This window comes from Toxotes jaculatrix, chromosome 15 (assembly GCF_017976425.1).
Source record: "Toxotes jaculatrix isolate fToxJac2 chromosome 15, fToxJac2.pri, whole genome shotgun sequence".
Classification (NCBI taxonomy): domain Eukaryota; kingdom Metazoa; phylum Chordata; class Actinopteri; family Toxotidae; genus Toxotes; species Toxotes jaculatrix.
Genome location: NC_054408.1, coordinates 10,627,212 through 10,651,455, shown reverse-complemented (window position 1 = coordinate 10,651,455; position 24,244 = coordinate 10,627,212). Strand labels below are relative to the sequence as shown.

Below are 24,244 nucleotides of genomic sequence, written 5' to 3'. Positions count from 1 at the left end.
GTTAAAGCCACTTTATTCCAAAAAGGATAGAATAGTGAAAGACATGCACAAACAGCTTGAGTATCATGTTTTCCCTCTTGAGAAAACTCTGTACAAAGGATGTTACCAGTTACACTGGATTACCACCCATCTATACAACCAGATGTCCCATTTAAACTTGATTTTGGAAGCATTGTGGCAGGTTATAGCATTAAAAATAAATGGTAATGCAGTCAAGAAGAGAATCCAGGAAAAAGATGCTGAAGGTGTGCCCGTGAGAACACAACCTAAAAACTGTGAAGTTTAGGAACTTTGTGCAAATGCATACTTGGACAACTGGAGTACTTTGTGACTTGAAACCTTCACAGAAAGTTTCAGGTCCTTCTGAATGATGCTGATGACTGAGGGATGATAGTGGTACGACACTCAGATTCAGCATCACCTTGCAATCAAACACAGACAAGACATTTGTCTTAAGAAATTTCAAGACTTCATGTTGAGGCTTCTTCCAGCTGGTCACAGGTCCTCTGTGTGTGTGTGTGTGTGTATGTGTTTTAAATCTGGATTGAGTTTAAAGAAACTGACATGTTTAATTTTCAGCCTACACAGTTCACTTTAAATTTAGTCTTTTAATTTGATCTTTTCCTTCTTCCATGATTACCATCAGCTGAAAAACACTTTTTCTTATTACTTGCGCTTCCTGTGACAAAGTGGCAGTTATGGAAGGTGTCAAGGTTGCTGAGATTGAGTTCATACTCTTGCTGTTCAAACTTGTTTTTACTGGAGACAAATAAGTCTGAGACTTTTTTGTTGTGGGTCTCACTGGAGCTTCACAACAAAATATTTGAAACTGAGCCTGGCAGCTGAATTGATCTGATCTGGCTTGTAGGACTGATGGAATATTGGATCACCCATACACGCTACTTGCTCCAGTAAAAACAATTGATTTGTCTATTAGGGCAGATCAGCATGGACTAAAAGGCTCACTTCATCATTCTAATATCTGCATGAAGCCTATCTATCTATCTATATATATATATATTTTTTTTTTTTTAGAGAGAGAATTTGCAACAGGTTTCAGATTTCGGGTCTTTGCTTGCATGTGAAGAAACCAGGTAGGTTTGGGGATTATAGGGACTTTTCACACACTTGTTAAAGCGGGATGATTAAACCTTTATCATCCCTTTCAGCATAATGCAGTTTGATGAGTTGTCTGCTTAGCCAAACCCTAACATCAACCTCAGCAGAAGTCTGATCAACCACATTATGTCAGCAGTATTATTATTAGGGATGATACAGTGTACAGATTGCGCATCTCTACTTTGTGAATGAGATTTTTTTTTCATACATTGTATTGTTCAGAATTGAGGCCGTCACCACTAAGACTGACGAAACAATGGAGCATTTTCAGATTATGTATTTTAAATATCACAACAGAAAAAAAGACACAAAGAAAGCTTAAGAAAAAAAAATCCCAGAAGGCCACGTCATCATTAAGAAGTCACTTACAAATCCCAAGCATGTGCTCAGTTCTGCCAAAGGAAATGTCATGCTTTTGGTGGCAGACATGCAAATTATCACGACGTACCATTCGAATAAAAAAATAAAAATAAAACTCAAATCAATAAATCAAAACACTTGGTGATTTTGAGTTATAGACAAACCATTCAGCATTTTGTTGTGAGGTTTGGCCTTCTACATTAGAAGAATATGTATCTGTTTTTCATTGCTAAGCTGACTTCATACTTTGTAGCTTTGTTTCGCTGGAGAGTCAGTGCTCTTTAAAGATTACTCAATAACAGCTTGGAGTTGATAAAACTTAGGTTCACTCAGACCAAGACAAGACAAGCTTTTATACCACATGATCCTTCAACCTGGAATTAACTTCTGAAGATTTTAAAATTGGACAGTATCATTACACAGGAATGTTTTAAATGTCTGGTTCTGACTGTTTTTTTCCCTTTAAAACTACCATTTCAATGTTTGACACGTTTGTTTGATTGCTCTTCATTGTTGTTCTTACAACTGGCCATACTTCACTGTATGTATTATATGGGTTTTGAATGTCTTCTCTGAGCTGACAGTCAAAATAATTTGCATTTGGTTTCTGGTGTGTTTCTAAGCATGTGGTTTCCTCAGTGGTTGCTTAGGGCAATACTGGTTGTTGCTGGGTGATTGCAAGGCTGCTCAGTGCTACAGTGTTTTCACACACACTATACAACAAATCACTTATAAATTAATGACACATTTCTCCTTTGCAACACAAAAATCAGTACATGCATGTATGCATCATGTGTGCTTGTATTGTGGAAGCTATGGGGTAAGCAGCAGGATGAAAAAGTATGAGACAGCGCATTATTAGTATCTACGAAATCAGCACATTTCTGAAAACACATCTGAGGCAAAACCGATATGGAGTTCAAATCTGCCAGCAGGAGACTGGAGGACACAGTGGGGACAAGGTTCAGAGAGAACTTATACTGCTGCTCACTTGTCTTTTTCAGGACAATAGTGTGAAATCTTAAAGGTACTGATTAAGTCCTTTCTACCCCCATGGGCACACAGCCATGATACCCTGTGTTTGTGTGTTTGCATTTTAACTCTTAGCGCAGTTTCATGTTTGAAGCCTCTTTATGATAATTACCCAGGTCGACCCTGCTTAATCATTATCTGCTGGCACTATCTTTGATGCATCAAAAAGCATGATTATATGTTTGAAGCTTGATTTAATGCTACGTGTCTTCTACAGAGCCTAGGCAGCAGCTTCTCTCGCAATCAGTGCACATGGGGGAATTACATGCAATTTTAACAAACCTTAGAGCCTGCAGCGTGCCGAGAACTGTTTCTCTCCAAGAACTGAATGAATTCAATATTTTCTGGTAATGATCACTTGTATTTTGCTTCAAAATGCATAAACAAAAGTGTTGCACAAGCATTGTTGTTTACGTTAATGTTTCCTCCACCTTTTGCCATGATATGTCCTGAATATGGAACACATTTCACAAGATAGTCCTGTGTCATATCAACTGCAAAATGGATGTATTATGTCAGGTTAAGATATAATCTTATACCTCTCATACAAGCACACACACACATACACGCATATTTCACAGATATGCTGAGTGACTGCTAAACAACAGTCTCAACCACACTATCAGCAAAAAAAAAAAAAACAAGCCTAATGAATAAAAAATAAATAAGTAATATAATATGAAATCAGATAGGATCAGTATGGGTGCATAGCTGTCCGATAAAACAAGCTTGATAAAGACAAGCTTTGGAGGAAAACATCTGGATGCCTTAATTCCTAATGCTGCATGGGAGCCATTGTTTCAGCCACATAATTTTCTGTTTGTTGCGCAACTTTGAAGGCTGAACCAAACTGCCTGTTGCTGCCTTTGGGTGGCTGTCCCACAGTATGCTGCTCACACTGCTTAAAAAGTGAATCATTCACTTCCCAGCCTCCAAAAGAACTGACACATTGAGGTTGACCTGACTTGATCTCCTGTCCCACCCAATGCACAGCCTGCATCCCAAGTGAACCACTGGGTTGTATCATGTGGATTCAAGGAGAGTGGAGGAAAACATTGTTCTAACATACTGCCACGTGTGCGCTAAAAGTCATGGTGTATTTGGGACAGAACAGCCGAGTGTGCACCCACTAACATACTGTATTTCATAGCCTATACTGATCATTTGAGCACAAACATCAAAATCAACAAATTTAAAACTTTTTCCATCATTTTTCTGGGTGAATTGTGAATTTTGGTTCTTGTTTCAAAATGAGAAATATTAATCAAATGTATCCCTACTGGAGCACGAGGCAGAGCAGATGGGGTGAATGAAATGAGATTTGTGGGCCACATAAACACATCTCTGGTGTTGCTTCACTAAGATCATAGAAGACAGGAGTGAGGAGAAAACGTTTCTCTGTATCCTGGGCCGATAATCTCAAAACAGATATAAATAAATCGATTTGGAAAGCACTGAAATTAAATTAAAAACTAAAGAAATCCAACTAGAAAGCATTACTTCAAACAACCCCCTCCAAAGAAGAGCAAAGTGTTGCTCAGAATCCAAAGCAAGACGAAAAGTGCCCCAAATTGCTTAAAAATGTCTTATCAGTGAAACACTTGGTATCTAAAACTTCACATTTTGTTCATGAAGAGTTGAACTGCACTAAGCCGAGAGGCTTAATGCAATCACTGCTAATCCCTTAATCTTGAACATTTTTTTTCTTGAAACAAACTTCATTACGCAGTCATGACCATGACTCCTATAAGCCACTCGTATTGACATTTGGGTCCTGTGTCACTCTTGCATTCATTAATAGTCTGCTGACTATTGTATTTCACATTTTTCCATTAGTGAAATGATGGACATTGTGTTCACTCATTATTGTCATATAATGTTATTGCTGCATAGTGTTCCTCTCCAACAAAGGCTACAGAAATACATTTTTAAATACAACAGAGGACAAGTGGAATCATAAATAAGAACAAAAAAACTTGTCTCAACTTTTGAAACTGTAAATGCAGCATGGTACAGGGTAAAATTTATTTGCCTTCAAGGTACATTCCCTGATTTTGTTACAAAGTTAGCTGGGAGGAAAATTTGGGATCTAGGTCCACTCTTGGATGCTGTAACAGAGTCAGGGAGTCAGTCCTTGAGGTCAGTAAGTACTTAAAATGTATGGCAAGCTATTGAAATGCAGTCGTCTCACAGTAGCACTTTAAGTACTCCAAAACTGGTATCTAAAATGACAGAAAATGGACTGAGGCTTTGTAGTGTTTGCTTTGAACGTGTTTTGTGCCATAGCAAACGCCTTAATGAGCTCCACTGTGCTCTATTTTTGCTCTGCAGAGATTTGTATATCAATCTCGACCTTGAAACCCCAGGGCCAAGGCTCTCCTGTTTCTGGACATTCAGCCTCATTTTGGCTGTGACCTTCCTCTGTCCTCCCTGCAGCTGCTCCTGATGCCAGTGAGCAGACTCAGACAGGATGGACCCCCTGATGGGAACAGTTGCAGCTCTCTGCCAAAGGATCATTTTACATCCATCAGTGCTGCAAAGATAAGATGTGAAATTAAATATTTGATCTTGAATGTTTGCTTTCAGGAGGCAGGTCACAAATGAAGCAAAAAGCATCTCCAGGCTGTTTTTTTTCCCCCACACTTTGCCTGTTAGTGGTTAGGACACTGGATGGGATATTGTTGAGGCAAACTGGTCCATTTGTGGTGCAGCTGCAAAAATGAAGGCAAACGGTAGTGAGGCTGGATTCCCTGTAAAACACATCCAGACATCCTGTTCTGTCTCTTTGGTCTTGTCAGAATGGGACTATATGGTGGCCAAATACAGCTTGGCTCACACATCTGTGGAGCCAGATATGGCCTAGATAGCTGAACCACAAATCGCAGTGTTGAGGAAATCCCCTGGCTTTGTTTAACAAGTGAAGAGTTTAATATCAGGACGAGAAGATTCACTGTCAGAACTTAATCAGATTACTTATTACTGTGCTATCAGAGCAAAGGCGTCTCTCTCTCTATCTTCAAGAATCTCTTGAAGACTCCTCACTTCTGAGAAGCACCTACTCTCCTAACATCTCTAACAACTTAACATGCCTAACTCGCACATAATGCACTCTTCTTTCCTCGATCTCCTTGCAGTTTGTTTTACTGAACAGATTCAGTGTAATACTTACTCCAAGGTCTTCTACTGTACCGAAGCCTGAGTGTTAACCCTCACTTGTGAGTCATACTGGATAAAAAGCATCTGCCAAATGAGTAAAAGTAAATGTACTATCCTTTAAACTGATTCACATAAATCCAGCAAACACAATCATTTCCACCACTTTATGGAAAGTAATCATTATGTTATATCCTCAAATAAAAAAATTTCCAGTTTATTTTTTACTTACATGTAACCTGTACCAGATTTCAATGGCAGGCATCACTGCATACTAACTGTGAGTACTTCTTGCAGTTTGAGTACTTTAAATGTTTATTAACTGTTAAATCTTAACGCACCTTTATCATCTCAGCTGAGCTCTCTTATCTTTATTCACAATAAAGATTAATGTTGACTTAATAAAATATACGCTTCACATGAATATATACTATAAAAAACATTTCCATTTCACCTGAAATCATGGGAAAGGGAGTCTAATAAGTCTGAAAACCCACTTATCTTCCCGAATTGCTCGATGCATAATGAGTTATGTATCCACAATGCTCATGGGTTACAGTTTGAAGAGGCAAGAAAACCAACAAGCTAGGAAAACAGTTTCCTGGTCTTATGCTGCCCTCCTGTGGAAAATGCAGGTAACAGTTTCATTGTGTTCTGGACAGGGTCTGTACTTTAATAATTTTATACTTAAGTAATTTTAAGTAATTTTATACTTCATTGTCATATCCGAATAGATTCCTTGTGGAAAGGAGTTCAATTGCCCCAAGGGTGTAAATAAAAGCATAGATTAACGCCCACTTAACGCCCACTTCCCTTAATTACCTGGTTTCCATTTTAAATGGTTTCCATTTTTCTTTGCATTATGCAATATGCTACTTGTATTTCTTTGCAGCAGTTTAGAAAGGCATGTATATTTTTTATGATTCTGTATCACTGTCAGATTCAGTAAGGTTTAGCTAGTGCCAAATCTTACTGCAATCACATGGCCATTTTTGTCCAGAGTCTTATAAATTACAAAATAAACAGATCGTTGAGTGTCACATATCACTGCACAGAACTGATCCAACTCTGTTTCCTTTTTGATAAACTTAGGATGTGTCTACAGCTCAGGAGATAGAACAAAATTAGATTCTAACATAACAGCTGTGTCTTCAGGAGCCTGGTCAGTCCACAATCAGACTGATGCCAATGATGAAAGAAAAAAAAAAAACATTACTTTGAGTGCTTTAGTTTCCATTTAATTTAAGTGTATCAGATAGGACAGGCTGAGATTAGTTTAAGGAGAAAAATGAGAAACAAGTCACAATAGGTTTATCAAGTGGTTCTGGAAAAAGACAGACGGATATGCCATCAAAGTACAAAGTACTGTAAATTTACAAATAATATATATATATGTCCCTGTAAATAATGCTGCTTAACAATCACCCCCTGCAACTCAAACACAAAAAGTACAGGAGTGTATAAAGAGAAAATGAGGGCTGAAATGCGATGGTTCATTCAAATCAAACAATCAACTGTATTACACTTAACATGGCATAATAACCTATAAGCAAAACATAACCTCCAGTTTTAGGCTTCTTTAAAAAAAAAAAAAAAAAAGAAAGACATGGGCGGTAATACAAACTTCTGTATTTCCACAACTAAGATTACAAGTGGAGCCAGTAACAAAACTCAATATTAAAGTAGCTTCAGCACTTATCAAGGTACTACAATTTCAAAGCAACATTACAACACAAACAGGGTTTTATTTTTACATTCGGCTTTAGAAAAAACATTCATTGCTTCAAATTAAGCATCAATAACATTCAAGTCTAATTTAGACACTTGAGTCTAACGCAACAAAATTGTGTACCACCCCTGTGTCCCTAAACTTTATCCTCTTTATAGTTCATCAGAGTTGAAGGGTGCATCACACCAAGGTTTCCGGTAGGGCGTCTGTATTTTCTTTTGACAGTATCTGCCATATATGCCACCTCTCTGTCTGCAGGTCTGGTGCACCAGGGCCCTTTTCCTGTCCAGGTCCAGAGGCGTCTGCTGTATCTACAGTCTGGGGAGCAGGGTTCTGCTGGGACTGATGTGGAGTCTGAGGGTCAGACTGATACATGAAGAGGGAGGGCGTGGAGTGAGAAATATGGGACTCCCTCAGTGGTCCAGAGTACTGAAGGGGAGACAAGCTCTCCATCCTGACCTTAAATAATGGACATGCAGGGTGTCCTGTCCTTGTGGCTAAGTTGTCTGAGCTAACGGCTCCTGATTGGCCGCTCAATCCTTGATGTAATGATGATCCTGGCTGTTTCTGTCCTCTCTGGTCATCAGGACCACTGCTGCTGCGAGTCACCGGGAGGTGTGGCCTGCATTCCAGCACACCCAATGAGGTTTGCATTGGTCTGATGGGCAACTTGTGGTTACCTTGGTGACTGCTCAGCCCCTCTGATGATCCATACGACTCACATTCTGACACGTCTCCTAAGGAGCCTGGGAGAAACCATTCATTAACATCCGGCATTCATCGCACATCTCAAAGACCAACTGCAGCATCATGTAAAGAGGATTCTGTTACCAGTGATGGGATGGCCGGTAAAACCTTTGTTTAACAGTTCATGCCAGGTGTCCCAGAAAGTGTCACTGTCACAAAGTCTTGAGGCCACTAACAGAAACAAAAGAATTAAGAGGATTACTTACTTTGGTTTGCCAGATCAAATGGTTTTTATGGACACAGATTCAAGAAATTGTAAAACTTTTTTGGAAATATGCTTACTCGCATTCTTGGAGTTAATTCAAGAGAGTTAAATGAGAACATTATCACAAAGCTAGCCAGCTCTGTTCAAAGGTAATGAAAATATATTCCTATTATTATAAACATTTAAATATGAAGATACATAAGTATCTCTAATCATTTGCAGATGTTGTTACCTTTGGAAACAGCTGACTAGCTATTTTCCATGTTTACAGTCTACAGCCCAAGCTATGCTAATGAGCTGCTGGCTCCAGCTACATTCTTATCCTCATCTAAATCTAGCATAAAAAGGAATAAGCGTATTTCTAGAACTAATCTTATATTATGCTTTATAAAATTATATACTTCAATGAATTTAGTTCACCTTTGTCGGTGGAAAGTGTAGGAGAGGTGCTGCCAGATTCGTCTTTTGAATGGCCACTGAGTTTGTACTGCCCAAGTCTGGGGACTCTGTCGGAATATGGACTACTGTCCTCTGGATATTTCCACAGCAGTCCGTCTGACAGGACAGGGGAGTTGTTGTCATAAGGAGACACCTCTCCACTGGATGCTTTGATGGAGTCACTGGACAAGCATCGCTCAGAGAAGGACTCTTTGGCTCTAAGAAGGCCTGGATCTCTGCACAAACAAAGAGAACCCAATAAATATTACATAACCTCCTGCTGATATAAGCACCAGGCATATGGCTACTTATGCTCAGAGAAAAGCACCCTATCTTACAAAAAGATATTACCAGAGGGTAATCATGAGTTATAATGTTCATGCTTCATTTAGACCATATAAACAAGATGATAGTACACAGAGACGCAGACGCAAATAAACACAATGAGACAAAGTAGAAACTCACGAATACGGAGAGGCTTTCCTCCGCAGTAAGTAATCCACAACATCGGGATCAGTTTCCAGCAAACTCATCAGCACCTCGTTCTGCAGGTCAGCGGGAACCTGGAAGAACCAAAACTCTGTTTCACTGTAAAATTCTGCTTGTTACCTTAATTAGTTAATCACACTTAAACTGAACTTAATTAAACTATCGCACACCTCTCAATAGTAATTAATTATTGTCTTTGTACCACACAGAAATAACAGCATTATCACCAGAGCAGCATTTTTTTTTACACCAACAGTTTCGTGTTCCTCGTATTTTCTATAGTAGAATAAGTACTGTAACAGGGACAGCATGATATTTGTGTGGTATTACGAGAAAATAATTAACAACAGTTTAGAAAAACAATGTTACTGATGCAGAGAAAGTATCTGGTGGGCCTTTACTGCCTTCTGCCTTCCTTACCATTCCCATTTTCAGATAGTCCAATAACTGTAAAGTGCACTCGTACTTAAGTCTATAATGAAAAGCAGAGAACGCAAAGTAGATGCCCTTGCTCCCAATAACTTGTCTATACACTAAACAACAACACAGAGGCTGGAATGGCACTTATTAACTTCTCTCGCATGGCTTATCATTTGCCATACACTGAAAAGAATATTCACTATTAAAAAAAAACAACTTAATAAAGTTTCAGGAGTGGAAAACAAATTGCATGGATGTCTGTGTTTTACTGTGATACTACTTTGTTTTATGTGACTGTAAAAGCTTAGTCCTCAAAACCTATAAAGCTAATGTTTACATTTCATTAGGAGGCTCCACTCCATTAAGCTACAGAATTCCCTACAAACATTTTTTGCCTCAAAATGACCTGAATAAGACCTAGAGATTGTCTGATTAAACCCAGGGCTGTCTTTAACTGTTTACATGCTTTTCGGTTTGCAGTAAGCACGGCTTACCATAAACAGTGTATCATGTGTATCGATCATCCTTTGGACCACGCTGATGATGGCTGTACTTTCCTCTGCACGGGCAAAACTCTGCACCGCAAACTCTTTGTCTTTTTTTTGCTTGTGTAAGAGGTTGGGTCCAAAGATGGTGGCTAAATTGAGTGACGTCATCTTGTTTCCTGTTATCTAAACAAAACAGAGGACAAAATCTGTTTGTCTTGAAAGTCTGATAACAGACATGTGCATACACGGACACTTTCACTGGATATTTTGATATGGTGGCAGTCCTTCAGTTACAGTAACGTCTGTTAGAGTAATGTACAGTAAGCATCCAAGCAAGCCTTTTATTTAGAAGAACACTAGTGAGGTTTTGTTGATTAAAGTTTCTTCAATTTCCAACCAATAAACTTCACGTTAAAGCAAAACTAATCTTCTTCAGCAGCTTTGTAAGTAACCCTCTAAGATCACAACCAGATTATCTGTCGTTACCCAAATTTGACCCCCCACTATTATGAGAAATATTTTTGAGACGCAAATGATTTACATGAAAGGTAACAATGGAGTTAAATTACCTTAGATTTTCTTTTCATCTGCCCATGTGCTTACACACAGGAATGACAACTCTTACATGCATGGAGTAATTATCGCATTAGGAGTCTGTGTCTTTTTTGCTGTAGACAGACTCTCCTTGGCATCTAGGACATGTTGGGAATGTGCACCTAACAGGCCTGCCACCATCAATAAGGCTGCCTCTGCCTTCTTTTGTTGAAAGAAATCAAGCAGACCTTTCCTTCAACTTTACAGTAAGTACGCTCAAGGACCGAGGCCAAGAAAGAACTGGTTTTAAATGCGTGGGAAACTATTAATCTCCAGTGTGTCGATTAGTAGTCAAAAAGTAAGATTAGTATAAAAAGATGATAATTACAACTTTGGTCCCAAATTTAACAGCAGAATCGCGATGGCGAGTGCAGAGAACATGGTCATGTGCACAAGGACAATGATATTCATATCATTCATTCATTCATTCATAAACAGGTGCTAAAATCAAAAACATCTTGCTATGCATAAAAAATACTGAGTAAAGTAGAATATAGAAATGTGGGAAGGATTATTATGATGATTAATAATTATATTATTTATATTAAACATTATATTATAGTCCAAGCAAAGTGGAACATGACAAAAATGAAGAGGGCAGTCCAGACGGGCATTATGGAATAATGGAAAAACATGGTGAGATAAGATGTGTTCACAGAATGTGTCCTCACAATGCGACAATTTCCCTCCACTTCCTGTTTACAACACATAAACTGGGGGAATAACAAATTATGATCTATGAATTATGAACCTTGACCGTGATGTTGGTTGTGCATCATTTAATCAAGATACCCACAATGGATCATCATGCATAATGGCACTGCACTTTCTTCAAATTAGAAGCTGCAGATGTCACAAACATCTGCCTTCATGCCTTTTAGTTGGCTGTTAGGACGCATCACAATCACACTAAACATTAAAAAATGTCAGCATTATTCTGTTGTAGCTGCTCATTTCCTAAACATACTTTTTGAACTTGTGAGTGGAATCAAAAAAAAAAAAAACATTTTTAATTTTAAAAATCAACAAATGCCTGATGGCTGCCTACAGAGCTGGTCCACAGACGTTTAATCCCAATCCCAGACCAAAGACTCAGTTATGACCAAAATATCGACACCTTGTCTTGTGCTACCTCATGTATGTATCTCATCTTTACCTCCTGTCCCTCACTGTCCAGGCTGTCTTCTGCATGTGCAGCCACAGTGGACAACAAGCAGAGGAGACGCTGCAGCGTGTCGCTGTTACAGGGAGGAAGCAAAAACATCAGGAGCTGGATGGCGCTCTCTTGGTCTGAATAGTCCAGCACTGCAGAAAAACAAGCCCAATCAGTTTCAAATAAATCAGACGGCAACACAAGAATTCATCCCAACAACAGAAAGTGAGTTGTTGTTCTGTGTGTAAATACAGTATGCGTTTTGTCCTCACACATTGTGTTGATAAAGGCATTGTAGAGTTCTCTTGTCAGCAGTGGATCAGGCATGTCTCTGAGGAATTCTTTCAGCAACGCAGCTACATCATGGACACTGTGCTCCTCATCCAAGCGTACCTCCCATCCCTGGTCGAACTCCTCACGAAGCTGGATGAAATGTCGTGACAGATAACACGGCAAAAATTTTAGTCTCAGTTGATGCAGTTTATTTAAGTGCAGTGATGTTTTAAAGCTAACCAGCTAACCAGAAATCTTACCTGCCGTACTCTCTTCTTGGAACTCCCGACACGGAAAATTCCAACCGTCTGGAGTCCTAAGCAAAGACAAAGATGCTCTCTTAGTGCCAATTTTGTGCCTGTTGTTCAGCCTCGAAGCCATTCAAACTGATTTATAAGGTTAAAGCCAAACTGCATTTGTTACTGAACTGTCAGTACAGAGATATGCTGTACATTTCTATGCTGCGCTGTCAGAACTATTCTTAGAGAGTAACTTTTGAACTTTGATAATGTGTACCATATTTTTCCAGGTGCTGGCAGCAGAGATCCACTGCCCTGGGCACCTGTCTGTAAATAGGGTTAAGGCTGAGCTTTTTGTCATGGCGTTTCTTCCTGCTGCCAGCTGCCTCTTCTGGCAGAGACAGCTGGAGGGCCTCCAGGAGCCGAGACTGGTTATCATCAAGGTCGGTGATGCAATCCACAGACACTCCACCCTGTCAAGCAGATGGGAGACAACCATAGATAGAGCGGCTGTTGTGAGTGATAAAGCGCAGTGCAATCATTTAAAGCCTGCATCCTCCATCCAATGAGTGATTATCCAAAAAGGTTACAAATTCCCATAGAAATCTTGTGGGTGTAGGTGCAGGTGTAATTAGACAGGGTCCTTGTTGCACTACAACAGCCTGTTAGGTTTATTGACAGTCAAGCCTACCCTCCTGCGAGTCCGTGGGGCTGAGTCTGGTGTGCTCGGATGAGGCGATTCATTAGGGGTCTCAGAAGTGGAGCTAAGAGACGAGGTGCTGCTGGAGAGTTCTTTGTTAGCCCTTTTGAAGCTGGAGTTGAAGTGAAGGAAGGATAACATCAATTCAGTGGGGTCACTGTGCTCCTCCCGCGGGGGATCGTGCCGCTGCTTGTGTGTGCGGTCGTTGGAAATGACCTGCGACAGTGGTATGCCAAACGCCTGGGGCATATTCTCTGTGTGAGGGGGAAGGGTGAGACAGGGGGATTTAAAGTTCATCTTGCTGGCTCGACGTCAACTGGGAAATGTTAAATTACTTTTTAGATGTGTCATGTCATGTCATGTCAGCATATTGTATTTTTACCCTCTGGATCTAGTAATTGCTGTTCAAAAACTGTCTTCATTCATTCTTTACATTCTAACTTGAACTTTTAAATAAATGCTGCTCAAACTAAATATGACAAGAGACACACCAAGAGCAGTGTTCTGCAGTGCACACTCAATATTCAGAGTTAGGGAGCACATACTTTCTGAAATGCCTTTGTAAACAAAAACGGAAAAGGAGGAAAGAGGGGGCTGGCCGTGCTGGAGGATAGGCTATAATGAATGAGCCACCACTTAAGATTGTTTTTGTTATTTCCCTCGACTGCCTGTCTGACAGAGAACATCACTTTCCTGCCAGATTGTTGTAGCGGGCGGGGCAGTGTCGGGGTTGAAGAGCACGGATCCCTCTGAGATTTCTCTACTGTACTATAAGGACTCTAATCACTCAGTCTGCTGTGAGTCTATACAGCTTCAGCCAAAAGGATCAAAGTGTATCTTTTCAAGTGTCAGCGGCTGACTAGGCTGGAAAAGTGGGGTGGGATAAAAAAACCTAACTGCACTCAGTGGCTCTCCCAGAGTCCTAAAAGACCGGTTTGTGCACTAAAATTCATCTATGATCCTATCATATCTTATAAAATTAGACATTGTATATGGCTACAATCAAGAGAATATTTTGACCCATATCACCTTTGTCTTTGTTCTTCTCTTTCGATAACGAATCAAACTTCTTCTTAAGTGACTTCTTGTGCTTGTGGCCTGAAAAGAGGCAGAGGTGTCACAGTTAGCATGCTCCTGCTCCTGCTTGCTCTACCTGATACTCTCAGGTTCATTTCCTAAACTGTTACACAATTTAAAAGAGCAAACAAACACAGGCAAACTACGTAGAAGGTGTCAATAAAAACGGGGAGAGTGGTGAATCTTAATTTATATCACCTATAAGGAAGTATGCTATTTTATAAGAAAGGGACAACATAAGTTTCAACGTTATTTTCCTTTGTTCACGTTCCCCATAAAAGATATTCTAGAAATACAGCATTAGAAGAAAGCTACTAAGAGAGCTATGAAGAATAGTAACACAGTTTTCAGTGGTCAATGATGAATCATCCCATTACTGTATGGTGAAAGCAGACGTGCTCACACCATGCAATCAATCATGCAGCATGAGCAATACACCCTTACACAACAAAGAAGGAGAGAGGGAACCATCTCCCGTCTCTTTGCTGCTCTGCGTGTGTTTTATAAAACATGCTGTGACAAGCTTTTGCCTGAGAGAAAAGAGCAACTCAGTAGATAAGAAAGGGACTGTGAGTGAATATAATCATGTGTGTGTATATATGTATTTGAATACATTTAGGGATGGTGACATGGCAGCCCAGGTCGCGATCTCGAAGCAGTCGCCTGAAGGCCACATCCTGGAGACGAACCCTCTCTAGCTCAGAGAGGCTTTGCAAGGGGACAGGCTTCAGGTCAACGCTGCGTCCTGACACGCTGATCGAGGTGAAGTCACCCTGAGGACACACACGCACACACAGATCCACACAACACATCAGATGCATCTATCATTGCTGTCACATTTTAAGTTCATGACCTGCCACACTCTCTACAGACCCCCTGTGTGCATGAACTGACAGATATCTCTGTCTGACTTGTCAACTGAAAAAGAGGACAACATTATCTTCTACTGTTTCCCATGACAGAAACTGACAGAATGTTTTCAGATATGTCTAAAGTCTGTTTTTCTGATTGTAGAAGCGAGAATTGACAGGTGCTGACAGAACTTCTGTGCCCCAGTAAGGGAGTTTTCTAAGTACTTTTCAAAACCAAAAGCTGAGTTGAACCCACTGTCTTATTAGAGCAGCAAGTGTACTGATAGTGTAGATTATCTTATTTTACAAGAACTTCACTAATTTTGGAATAATCTATCATCAGTATAAATAAAAAAAAAATTTTAAACAATACTTCATTGGTAAACAGTGCTACAGATGAGCCATTCTGTGGGTTTAGTACTGTACTAATGACGAAGCAAATAATCTGATCTGAAATCCTGAACCTTTGAGCATCTCTATGCTGGAGATTACAGCGCTTTGATCCAGCACAGTCAAGCCAATCATATGAGCCATGTTCCAAAGAGGCTTAGTAACTCATTATCAGGATAAGGCTTACACTAAAGTGGCTCACTCGCATTAAATCAGAATTAGGACTGTGCTACAGTAGCATACTTTTTTTGTGGTACGCATATAGTGCTTTGCACAGAATGTGAGATAGCAAATGTATTTTCTTTGGCTATTTGTTTACTGTACAAAGGCACTGGTCAGTAGGCTGTAACAAATTTGTGTGGGGGACCTAAAGTATGACTTGTGTTTACTATCATTACTGTTAACAAGAGGATAATGCCTTAACTGCGCAAAGACGTGATTTAGGACAGACATAAAGCATCATAAGCAAGAAAATAAGTCAGTGAATATTTGCTAATATGGCTGTTTTCAGCCCATCAACTGTGGGGCTTCATCAAATTATTATTTTCATTATAGATTCATATGCCAATTCATCAATTTATCATTCTGCATATAAAATGTCAGAAAAAAGTGCTTGTCTTTTCTGATCAACAGTCCAAGAGATACTTAAGTTTGCTGTCACGTAAGACAAAGCAGGAAATCCTCACAATTTTTGCTTGACAAATGAATTGTCTGGGTTTACACAGATGATGACACCATTTCTGCACTGTCAAAATGTGAACAGTACTCCAGCTAACAGTTATCTGTTACTTATTGAAGCTGATCTGTTTTATGTTAGCTGCCTACGTTACTGTGAGGTACTCAGCTGGTGCACTCAGTAGCTTGCATCCACATCACCTTATAATTCTGTATTCTATAATAAATAAACTGAACCAGCAACAGAAACCACCACAGATTTGGTAGAATGGGCACATGGAGCTACAGCAAAGAAAATACAGAAGAAACAGCGTTTCATGTGCCTCTGTTTGTATTGCAATTAACGTTAAATGCGAGTCATGTTTGCTGTTATCTACCCTTTTTTTTTTTTTTCAGACATTCCTCTGGTATGACTGTATGGGAGTGGAAATTTTCTTTCTATCTGATGTGATGGTGAACTGGGTTCCCACAGTTTCTCTCCGTCAGCAAAGTGACACCCTCAAAGCAAAGCTTACTAACTTTTTCGTGGAATTCCAGGTACTGTGCACAGAATTTCAATGCAAACGCCCTTCAGTTATTCTATCATAATAGGTTTGAGTGTATCACGTTCAGACATGAGTTTGAGTGTGCAATCACTTTGTACATAACAGAAACTCACTTATCCACAATTTCTTCATATTATAAACGTCAGGGAATGGATAAGTGAATAAAGATATGCACAAATCAATCCACCCAGTTGTTACAGAAACAGCCATTGTCAAAGTTGGATGAAGTTGCTGTTTCTTATCTCACTGAGCCACGGTCGCAAATAGTCTTTAACCTAAAAATAAAAATACCAAATTTGTCCTGGTTGACCTATTAGAACAACTTGAGCAACATCTGACTATACAAAAAGAAATCTAACAGTGCTTTAAGCTTTAAAGTGAACTTGTTTTTATTGTCTTTTGACATTTGAACTACATTCTGATAAAAAAAAAGCTACCTCTTTAACTTTTAGTATCAGTATTTATGATCAGTTTAGTGAGTAGACTTTTATGATGTTAATTTTTTTGTTTGTTTGTTTTATTTATTCATTTATATACTGTTATAGCAAGGCATACAACAAAGCAAGCATTCCTTGAAATGTATCAACTGATAAATCATCTGAACCCATTCCTGTTTCAGAGAACACACACCGAGGTGCACTTTCCTAAGCTGTGCACCGGTACCTAATTTTAATTCAAAGCCTCGCTGAAACACAAAGCTTTTGTTAGTGCTCCCTGGAACACAATGAGGGGAAATGTGCAAGGTAGTTCATACAATGCAGCTAGATTGAAAGCTCAGATAGCACTAATCAACTGCACTTGAACTAGATCCAGTGAAGTGATGAATATTCCTCAGTCCTCAGGAAGCCATTCAATGGGGCATTATGGAAAGAGTTTTCCACAAGAGCCCTTACACTCTGTCCACATTATTTGTTTGTTTAGATTTATACAGCAAATTCAGTTCAATTCAGTTTAAAAACAGCATTTGCTTACAGACCCCACACCCACTGCCTTGTAATTTTTTACATATGTGCAAAAGTGTTGACAAAACCAAAATGAAACTGGAGTGTCCTTAAAAACCTGTAAACAACCAGTGCCAACAAAAACGACATTCAATTACTCACATCCTGTTGTACTTTAAATAAATAAACAAATGTGTTCTACAGGGTACATATCTGCTATGCTATTTTTCCCTCTACTTTCAAGGTATAAATAACTAAAAGAGAGCTCAGAGAGCACCAAGGCCAATGTCAAACAACATACACCAGACACCTGACAAAAAACTGAAATTCATAGTATAATAAAACTATATATACTATAATAATGACCCGGATCTGACCCAAAATTTCACTGAGTTCTTCCCTGGCCCATGCCCCATCCCTCCAACTAGCTCGGTGCAAATCATAATTCATCTTTTGCGTTATCCTGCTGACAAATAAACAAACAAACAAGCCAGCAAACAGACACACATTAAGTCTTGCTGACTTAACATTACACGTACTGTGTTAACGTTAAGTCACGTCTCTGTGCAATTTAACTTCCTCCTCCTTTGACACGCTGGGAATCCCTCAGAAACAGCAGGTACTCACAAGATAAGCGATGCGTCGTCGGCGGTGCGGATCCCCCATTACAAAGACTGGTCGCCCCCCCCCCGGGCGACCTTAACCCCTCAAACTCGTAGACCAACACTCAGTAACTCCATGCCAAATGAACCGACGCCATTGGACTTCAGACGAAAAGTCCCAGATAAATACAACCCACATGCTCGCAGCTACGGTCTGGATCCAGGTCACACAACGTGCACTGAGAAGTACAGCAAGTTCAGGGACAGATTTAACTCCGCATCACGGCGAGACGCAATCCCCCATGAACAACACCGGCACTGATAGGGAGGGGTTGACAGGAGGGCCAGTGCTCTCTCTGTCAGGTCACAAGGTAACAAAAGGAAGCCATCTCAGGAGGCAAAGAGGAAATGCTTCCTCACCTGTACTGATCACATACACGTAGGGTTCTCATGCGAAAAATAAAATAAAATAAAATAAAATAATTTTTTTTAAAAAATCTATTACTTGACTGGGAATAGTGCAGTATGATGCTAAAGCATAACATTATTTGTAACACCTGTGCTTTTCCTACTATGAGAAGTCAAACTTGCTGCTGAGAAAAAGGTCTATAAGAGTTTTTAAAGGTGTGCATTGTCCGCACTGAAAGATGCAACATGACCGTGACAGGGATGTACAGTTTCTACGACAAACACAGTCCTGAGAAGAGGTCTAATCATGCAAATTGAGTAAAAACAACCATGTAGGTGGACCATGGTAGTTCGATTGTACAGTATCTTAGGAAGACCAGAGATATAATGGCAGTATCCTCATGGTCCCCCCTCTGCAGGGAGGACAAGTTGCCTTCCTCTGGTTGCTGATGTTTTAGAGCACCAGTAGCCAAAAGGAACCGCTATTAAAGATCTTGTATCTTCAGTTGTAATTAATTATTTCGGTAAAATTAGACAACTTCCCCGTGTGTTTCTGTTCTAAATTATGTCCGAGGAATAGCTTTGAGGAGTTTTTGCTTCCTGAAGTGCTGGAATGAGGTTGTTAGGGCTGCGCAGGGTGATGATAAACAGGAAGCGGCATGTCAAACAGAAACAAAACCATTCTGAATGTGATGTTGGGTGGAGAAGTCCTCATTTGCTTTGAGAACTGTTTAGGCTGCACAGGAACTTTGGTAGTACTTGAAAAGAGTGAAGCTCAACAAGGAAGTCACTTATTCCTTTGAAAGATTTCCTTTTTACCACTTTTAAGTTCACCAGAAGGGGTTTCAGTGGAAAGGTTAAGTGTCTCATGATGGTCTAAATTGTTTCCAGTGTATTTTTCTGTGGTCCTGAAAACACACTCCTTGAGATCACACTGACAGAGAATGAATTTTGGCGAGTCAGTTCAGTTTGAAATATTTTTATTTGTATCTGCCTTTAACTTTAATTGAAGGCCTGCTTTCAGTGCTGTTGTTGCTTTTTCAGTTTTACAGCTTTATTATTACTGAGAATAGGATTATAAAAGAGGGAGCACTGCTGGATTTGATGAGTCTACAAATCTTACACTTTCTAAAAGGAAGCTGAATTTTAATTGCAATCCATCTCCTCTTGCAATTCACAAAGTTAATTTCCTTTTGTGAGATTTAAGTAGCTTTGTAACAGAGAACAGTTTTCAGTTCCCTACAAGCTCTCTCTCTCCTTCAGGCCATCTCTCTCCTCCACAGAGCTCAGAGGAATGCAGATTACTTTCCATCTAAACACTACAACGCACACCACTCTCAGACTTTTCTCCCTTTGCATCATTCATCATTCAGCCAATATCTATTAGAATGTAAATTTATGGCTACATTTAATTAATGACATGGAATAAACAAAGAATCAACAAACCCCTACATGGTTTAAGAGTGATACTGATGCCCAGAGAAAAGCTGCATTTGAAATATGTGGGCAAAAGCCAGTGCTAATTTAACACTCCACAAAAACTAATGATGAGACAGCGTGCTACATGTACAACAACAAAACTGCAGTGCTAAAAATCAATAATAGCAACTTCTTCCAAGTGTTTTTGCATTATATAAAATGACTGGGGTCCTTTCAAATGCACCTTCTCTCACAGACATGATTTGATGTGGACACTGTTTAAGCAGACTGCAGAAAAGCAAAAAGATGCTGAATGACAGTTAATAAGTTGGGTTTTTTACAAATAAAAAGGACTTAACCAAAAGGCTATATTTTCCAATATCTTACAAGGCCTTCATATCCAGAGACTAGTCCAACAACAGCCTGAAATGAAATCAAAATCAGCTTAAATAATTCTAAAACGTGACTGTAACCAATGCAAGGAACTTATATGGATCAGAGAATTGATCCACCAAGGTCATATTAAACAGTAGTTGACTTGCAGTGGGGTAGTTATACCTACTGCCACAATGTTCAAGGGCATGCAAAACCTTTCAAGATCAGCTCTACAGCATAAAATGCCAGGAAGATGTATGAGATCAGTGCAGATCAAAGGCATTGCTCCACTGCTGAGTGTGATACATAGAGGAGAACCAGACCCAAAACTGTTCATATAACTTTCTTCTATCAGCTTATTTGGCACTTTGAAAATCTCAACTTGACTAATTTCTACACCACACCGTGTCACCAGTTTCTTACTGGAGACACATGCTGTATTTTCACAGAGAGACTAAGAACTTAATTTGGTTATCCACTATAAGTATCCAACTGTTGAGGCTGAGAGTACCCTTTGACTTACACTAAGCAGATCACGTAAGTCAGTTATGTAATCATGCACTAGGTAACTTTCAAGGTACTTGAAAGTGAGATTTGAATGATCTGATGTGAAACAATGATTTTACACCTGAATTTATTTGCAATCCATTGCGTATTTTTACTCTTATCAGAAACAGACTGGATGCTATGGTGCTGCAGTTGCAAGCCAGCAGGTTTAGTTCCATGCCATACAAACGGACACTCTCCTGTGGGAGGAAATATGCGCCCGAGGGACTGTAGCCAAGGATCAGGTCATGCTGCTGTACTGTGAGAAATAAGAGTTGAGGCTTTCTTCATGTAAACCAGATGTCTCTGCTTTTCATCTCAGCTCAGACTACTGAGACCCTGGGTGAGTACACTTCTAATAGAGCGCAATGACATTCAGTCTATGGAAAACACAAGGTCATTCATAACATAGATCAAAAATAACACTCTGACACTCTTTTTTAAACAAGGGAAAGGATATGTTTTCATGCCACGATCATGCTACAGTAGGTTAGCACTTTCTGATCATTTGAATGGTTTACATCATACACATAAACTTAGTATGACTAAATACATTGCAATGATAGATGTTCTCTCGTTCTAAACTCATCATTTGCAAGCTTTGGGGCCTGGTATGCATTTTAACAAGAGGCCTGGATGGCCTGAGTTACAACACATGTCGTACAAGTTGTAAAAGGAGAGGGCTGTTTTTGGGTGGAGGCGCAGAAGTTTTTCTGCAAAGGGGGAAATACTGTCAACCTGACTTCACCAATGTTACTGTGACTGTAGCTTAGATACTGTTGTCTCTGAGTAAACTCACTCAGAAAATGTGAGTTTCATTACAAAGATATTAAACCAAAGACTTCAGCTCAACTGGTTAGAGGTTTTTTTTTTTTTTTTTTCAGTGGGATGTTGGAGCTCTAAAGCACAGTAGTACCAAACCCCAGACTGTTCATATAACTGTCTACAAATACACTGAAAGGTCTTAGTTAATTAAGAGAATCTATAACAACTAAATTTTTGCAATATGTCTGAGGTTGTTATCTGCAGTGGAGTTAAATGCTTGCCAAAAACTAGGTTATTGTGCAGCTCTCCAAGCGCAACGGTGTAGGCAGTGTGCAAGCACTCTCCCAAGTTATAAATCACATTAAATGTCCTCTCTGACACAGAGCTGTCTGCAATATTAATCAACTTCATTCAGATTTACTGTGATTACATTTCTAAGGGCTCTGGCTGTGGGATTTGGGTTCATGTTGATGACTGAAAGAGAGACCAGATACCTGGTGTTTGTTAAAAGCCTATTATAATGTCACATCTGTAATATATTTCCATTATACTAAACAAACAGTGTTACCATAAAGACCAACTTAAGTGCAGCAGTACAGATTGGCTGAAATTATGAACATGTTACACTGCTAAATACTATAAATCTAAAATAGATTTATCTCTAACAAAAAAGACCTGCAAATGGCCATTGTGGATTTTAAATGTGTTAAAACAGTATCCCGTTCTATTCTATCCTTCTTTACTATATTCCAATGATTTAGTAAGGCACCTTCTCATGAAGATGAATACCATGGACAGTACTCTTTTTTATGTGCACAGGTCCTAATATGGAGTAATAACACAGGTGATTTGTTCTCCAGTACCATGGAAAGGCTACTGTAACACAAATCAGTGCTTTCAACTGTGCATTTATGTGGTAATACATTCATCTTTGAGGCTACTATTAAATTAACGCATAAATAGATTCAGAAAATTAAGAGAAATTCTTTGTCTAAATTAGGTTAAGAGTTTGTATTATTTCGTTTTTAAATGAGAAAAGAAAGGTAAAAGTCTCGCTTTAAACAGACACAGATTTAAGAGAAAATCTTTTTTACCAAGGTGGAATGACCATGAAAATTTGGGTTTTTGAGTCTCATCAGCAGTTACTTAAGAATAGTGATCCTGGAAAGGGCTATGCACAGGTTCACAATGCACCTTTTTAATTACTCATGATAATTCCATCATAGAGCTGTTTGCTATGTTTGTACTCTTGTCAAGTTGGGAGCGTGATGGTGCACGGGACATTATCAAATCGACACCCATCACTGCCACTTCCACGCCTTAAAGTTATGGTGTGAGAAAATAAAACACTTGCCAAATGTGACAGAGGTTTTCAGTCACTCCTCTTTCTTTCAACAGACCTCAACAAGTTAGCACAAGCAAAGTCCTCTGCTGACATCATTCAACAAAGGGAATGTGTTGAATCACTTGTATTGTCCAGTGACGCAGCAACAAAACTAAAGTACATCATAGGTCCACACGTAAAAATGTGTGTCCTATTAGTCATAGACTTGGTGATGTTGCAATTGTGGGAGAAAACGATTTTCATTTGATTTCTTAAAAAAAAATAGTCACTGAAAGAATAAAAGGTGAAGAAAGCAAGTTTTAAAACGTGTTCATGAAAGATCAAAGGAAAATACTGACAGTCCTGTACTTGACTACATCATCCTTCAGGGTATTCCAGCCACTTCCGGAATTTGGATACTGTACAAGCTGTGCGCACCAGTTCTGCTCTTGTAATTCGCGTATGCAATGAGAAAATACAACTGCAATTCAAAAATAACACAGGTAAACAGTTTGGATCACTTTGTTAGCCAGGTGTTAGGATATTTGCACACCTTCGTACTATGAAAACCATTACCACTGCGACCTTGTCTAATAGATGTAAACTGGAGGGTTCAGGTCGACAAGTTCAGTCCACTTATCTTTAGAAAAATTAAATAAACAGGGTTTCTGGATGCTGTCGGGCATCTAAGGCAATCAAATCTGGCAACAGGTACCATCATCACCTGAAGCCGCCAGGTCACTGACCTCATACGACGTCTCCTCAGTTTCGGTACTGTAATGTCGCATCAGCGCCGGGTCCAAGCTCCTGGTCTGCCTCAGCCTCCGCTTGGAAATAGTTTTGGGGCTTAGAGAGCACGAGAAAACGCTGCTTAACAATCCTTGGGCGGACATATCTCTTTTAGCTGGTCACGTTGTGTTTAAAGAGGTGTAAAAAGAGAGTCACATCTCTGCCTTAAGTCCAAGAGCGAAGGAGCAGCACCGTTTCACAGGAGAGGCAGCAGCAGAGGCAGCCGCAGGTCTCCTGCGCGTCACCATGCGTAGTATTATGAAATACGCTCCCGGAGTCCCCCTGTCACCCCCTCCACCTCCCACATACTGTGACTCAGTACTTCCTCCCGTCATGGTTTTAATTCCAATTATAATAAAGACAAAATGTAGTATGTGAATTTTCCCCAAAACAACAAA

The 24,244-nt window shown here is 39.6% G+C and overlaps 1 protein-coding gene across 2 annotated transcripts; it reads right to left on the bottom strand.

Annotated features, from left to right (window-relative positions):
- Nucleotides 1-6,895: 6,895 nt before the first annotated feature.
- On the bottom strand, nucleotides 6,896-24,062 carry LOC121194789 (rho GTPase-activating protein 6-like). 2 transcript variants are annotated; one of them, XM_041057833.1, is made up of 13 exons: nucleotides 23,804-24,062; nucleotides 14,830-14,989; nucleotides 14,169-14,237; nucleotides 13,131-13,393; nucleotides 12,717-12,912; nucleotides 12,461-12,516; nucleotides 12,200-12,350; nucleotides 11,931-12,079; nucleotides 10,187-10,363; nucleotides 9,249-9,346; nucleotides 8,766-9,019; nucleotides 8,225-8,311; nucleotides 6,896-8,139 (listed from the first exon to the last, which is right to left on the bottom strand). In XM_041057833.1, exons 1-13 carry the CDS (start codon nucleotides 23,948-23,950, stop codon nucleotides 7,574-7,576), a joined length of 2,373 nt encoding a protein of 790 aa, XP_040913767.1. In that variant the 5' UTR covers nucleotides 23,951-24,062; the 3' UTR covers nucleotides 6,896-7,573. The 2 variants fall into 2 exon arrangements, with proteins under 2 accessions (XP_040913767.1, XP_040913768.1); XM_041057834.1 differs by lacking the exon at nucleotides 23,804-24,062 and adding an exon at nucleotides 18,246-18,468.
- Between the last annotated feature and the right edge of the window lie 182 nt (nucleotides 24,063-24,244).

Coding starts and splice junctions, on each gene's coding strand:
- LOC121194789 (XM_041057833.1), bottom strand. CDS start 23,950: ATGTCCGCCCAAGGATTGTTAAGCAGCGTTTTCTCGTGCTCTCTAAGC. Junction 12,913..13,130: donor CCCCACGGACTCGCAGGAGG/GTAGGCTTGACT, acceptor TCTGCTTGACAG/GGTGGAGTGTCTGTGGATTG. Junction 9,020..9,248: donor AGGAAAGCCTCTCCGTATTC/GTGAGTTTCTAC, acceptor TTGTTTGTGCAG/AGATCCAGGCCTTCTTAGAG.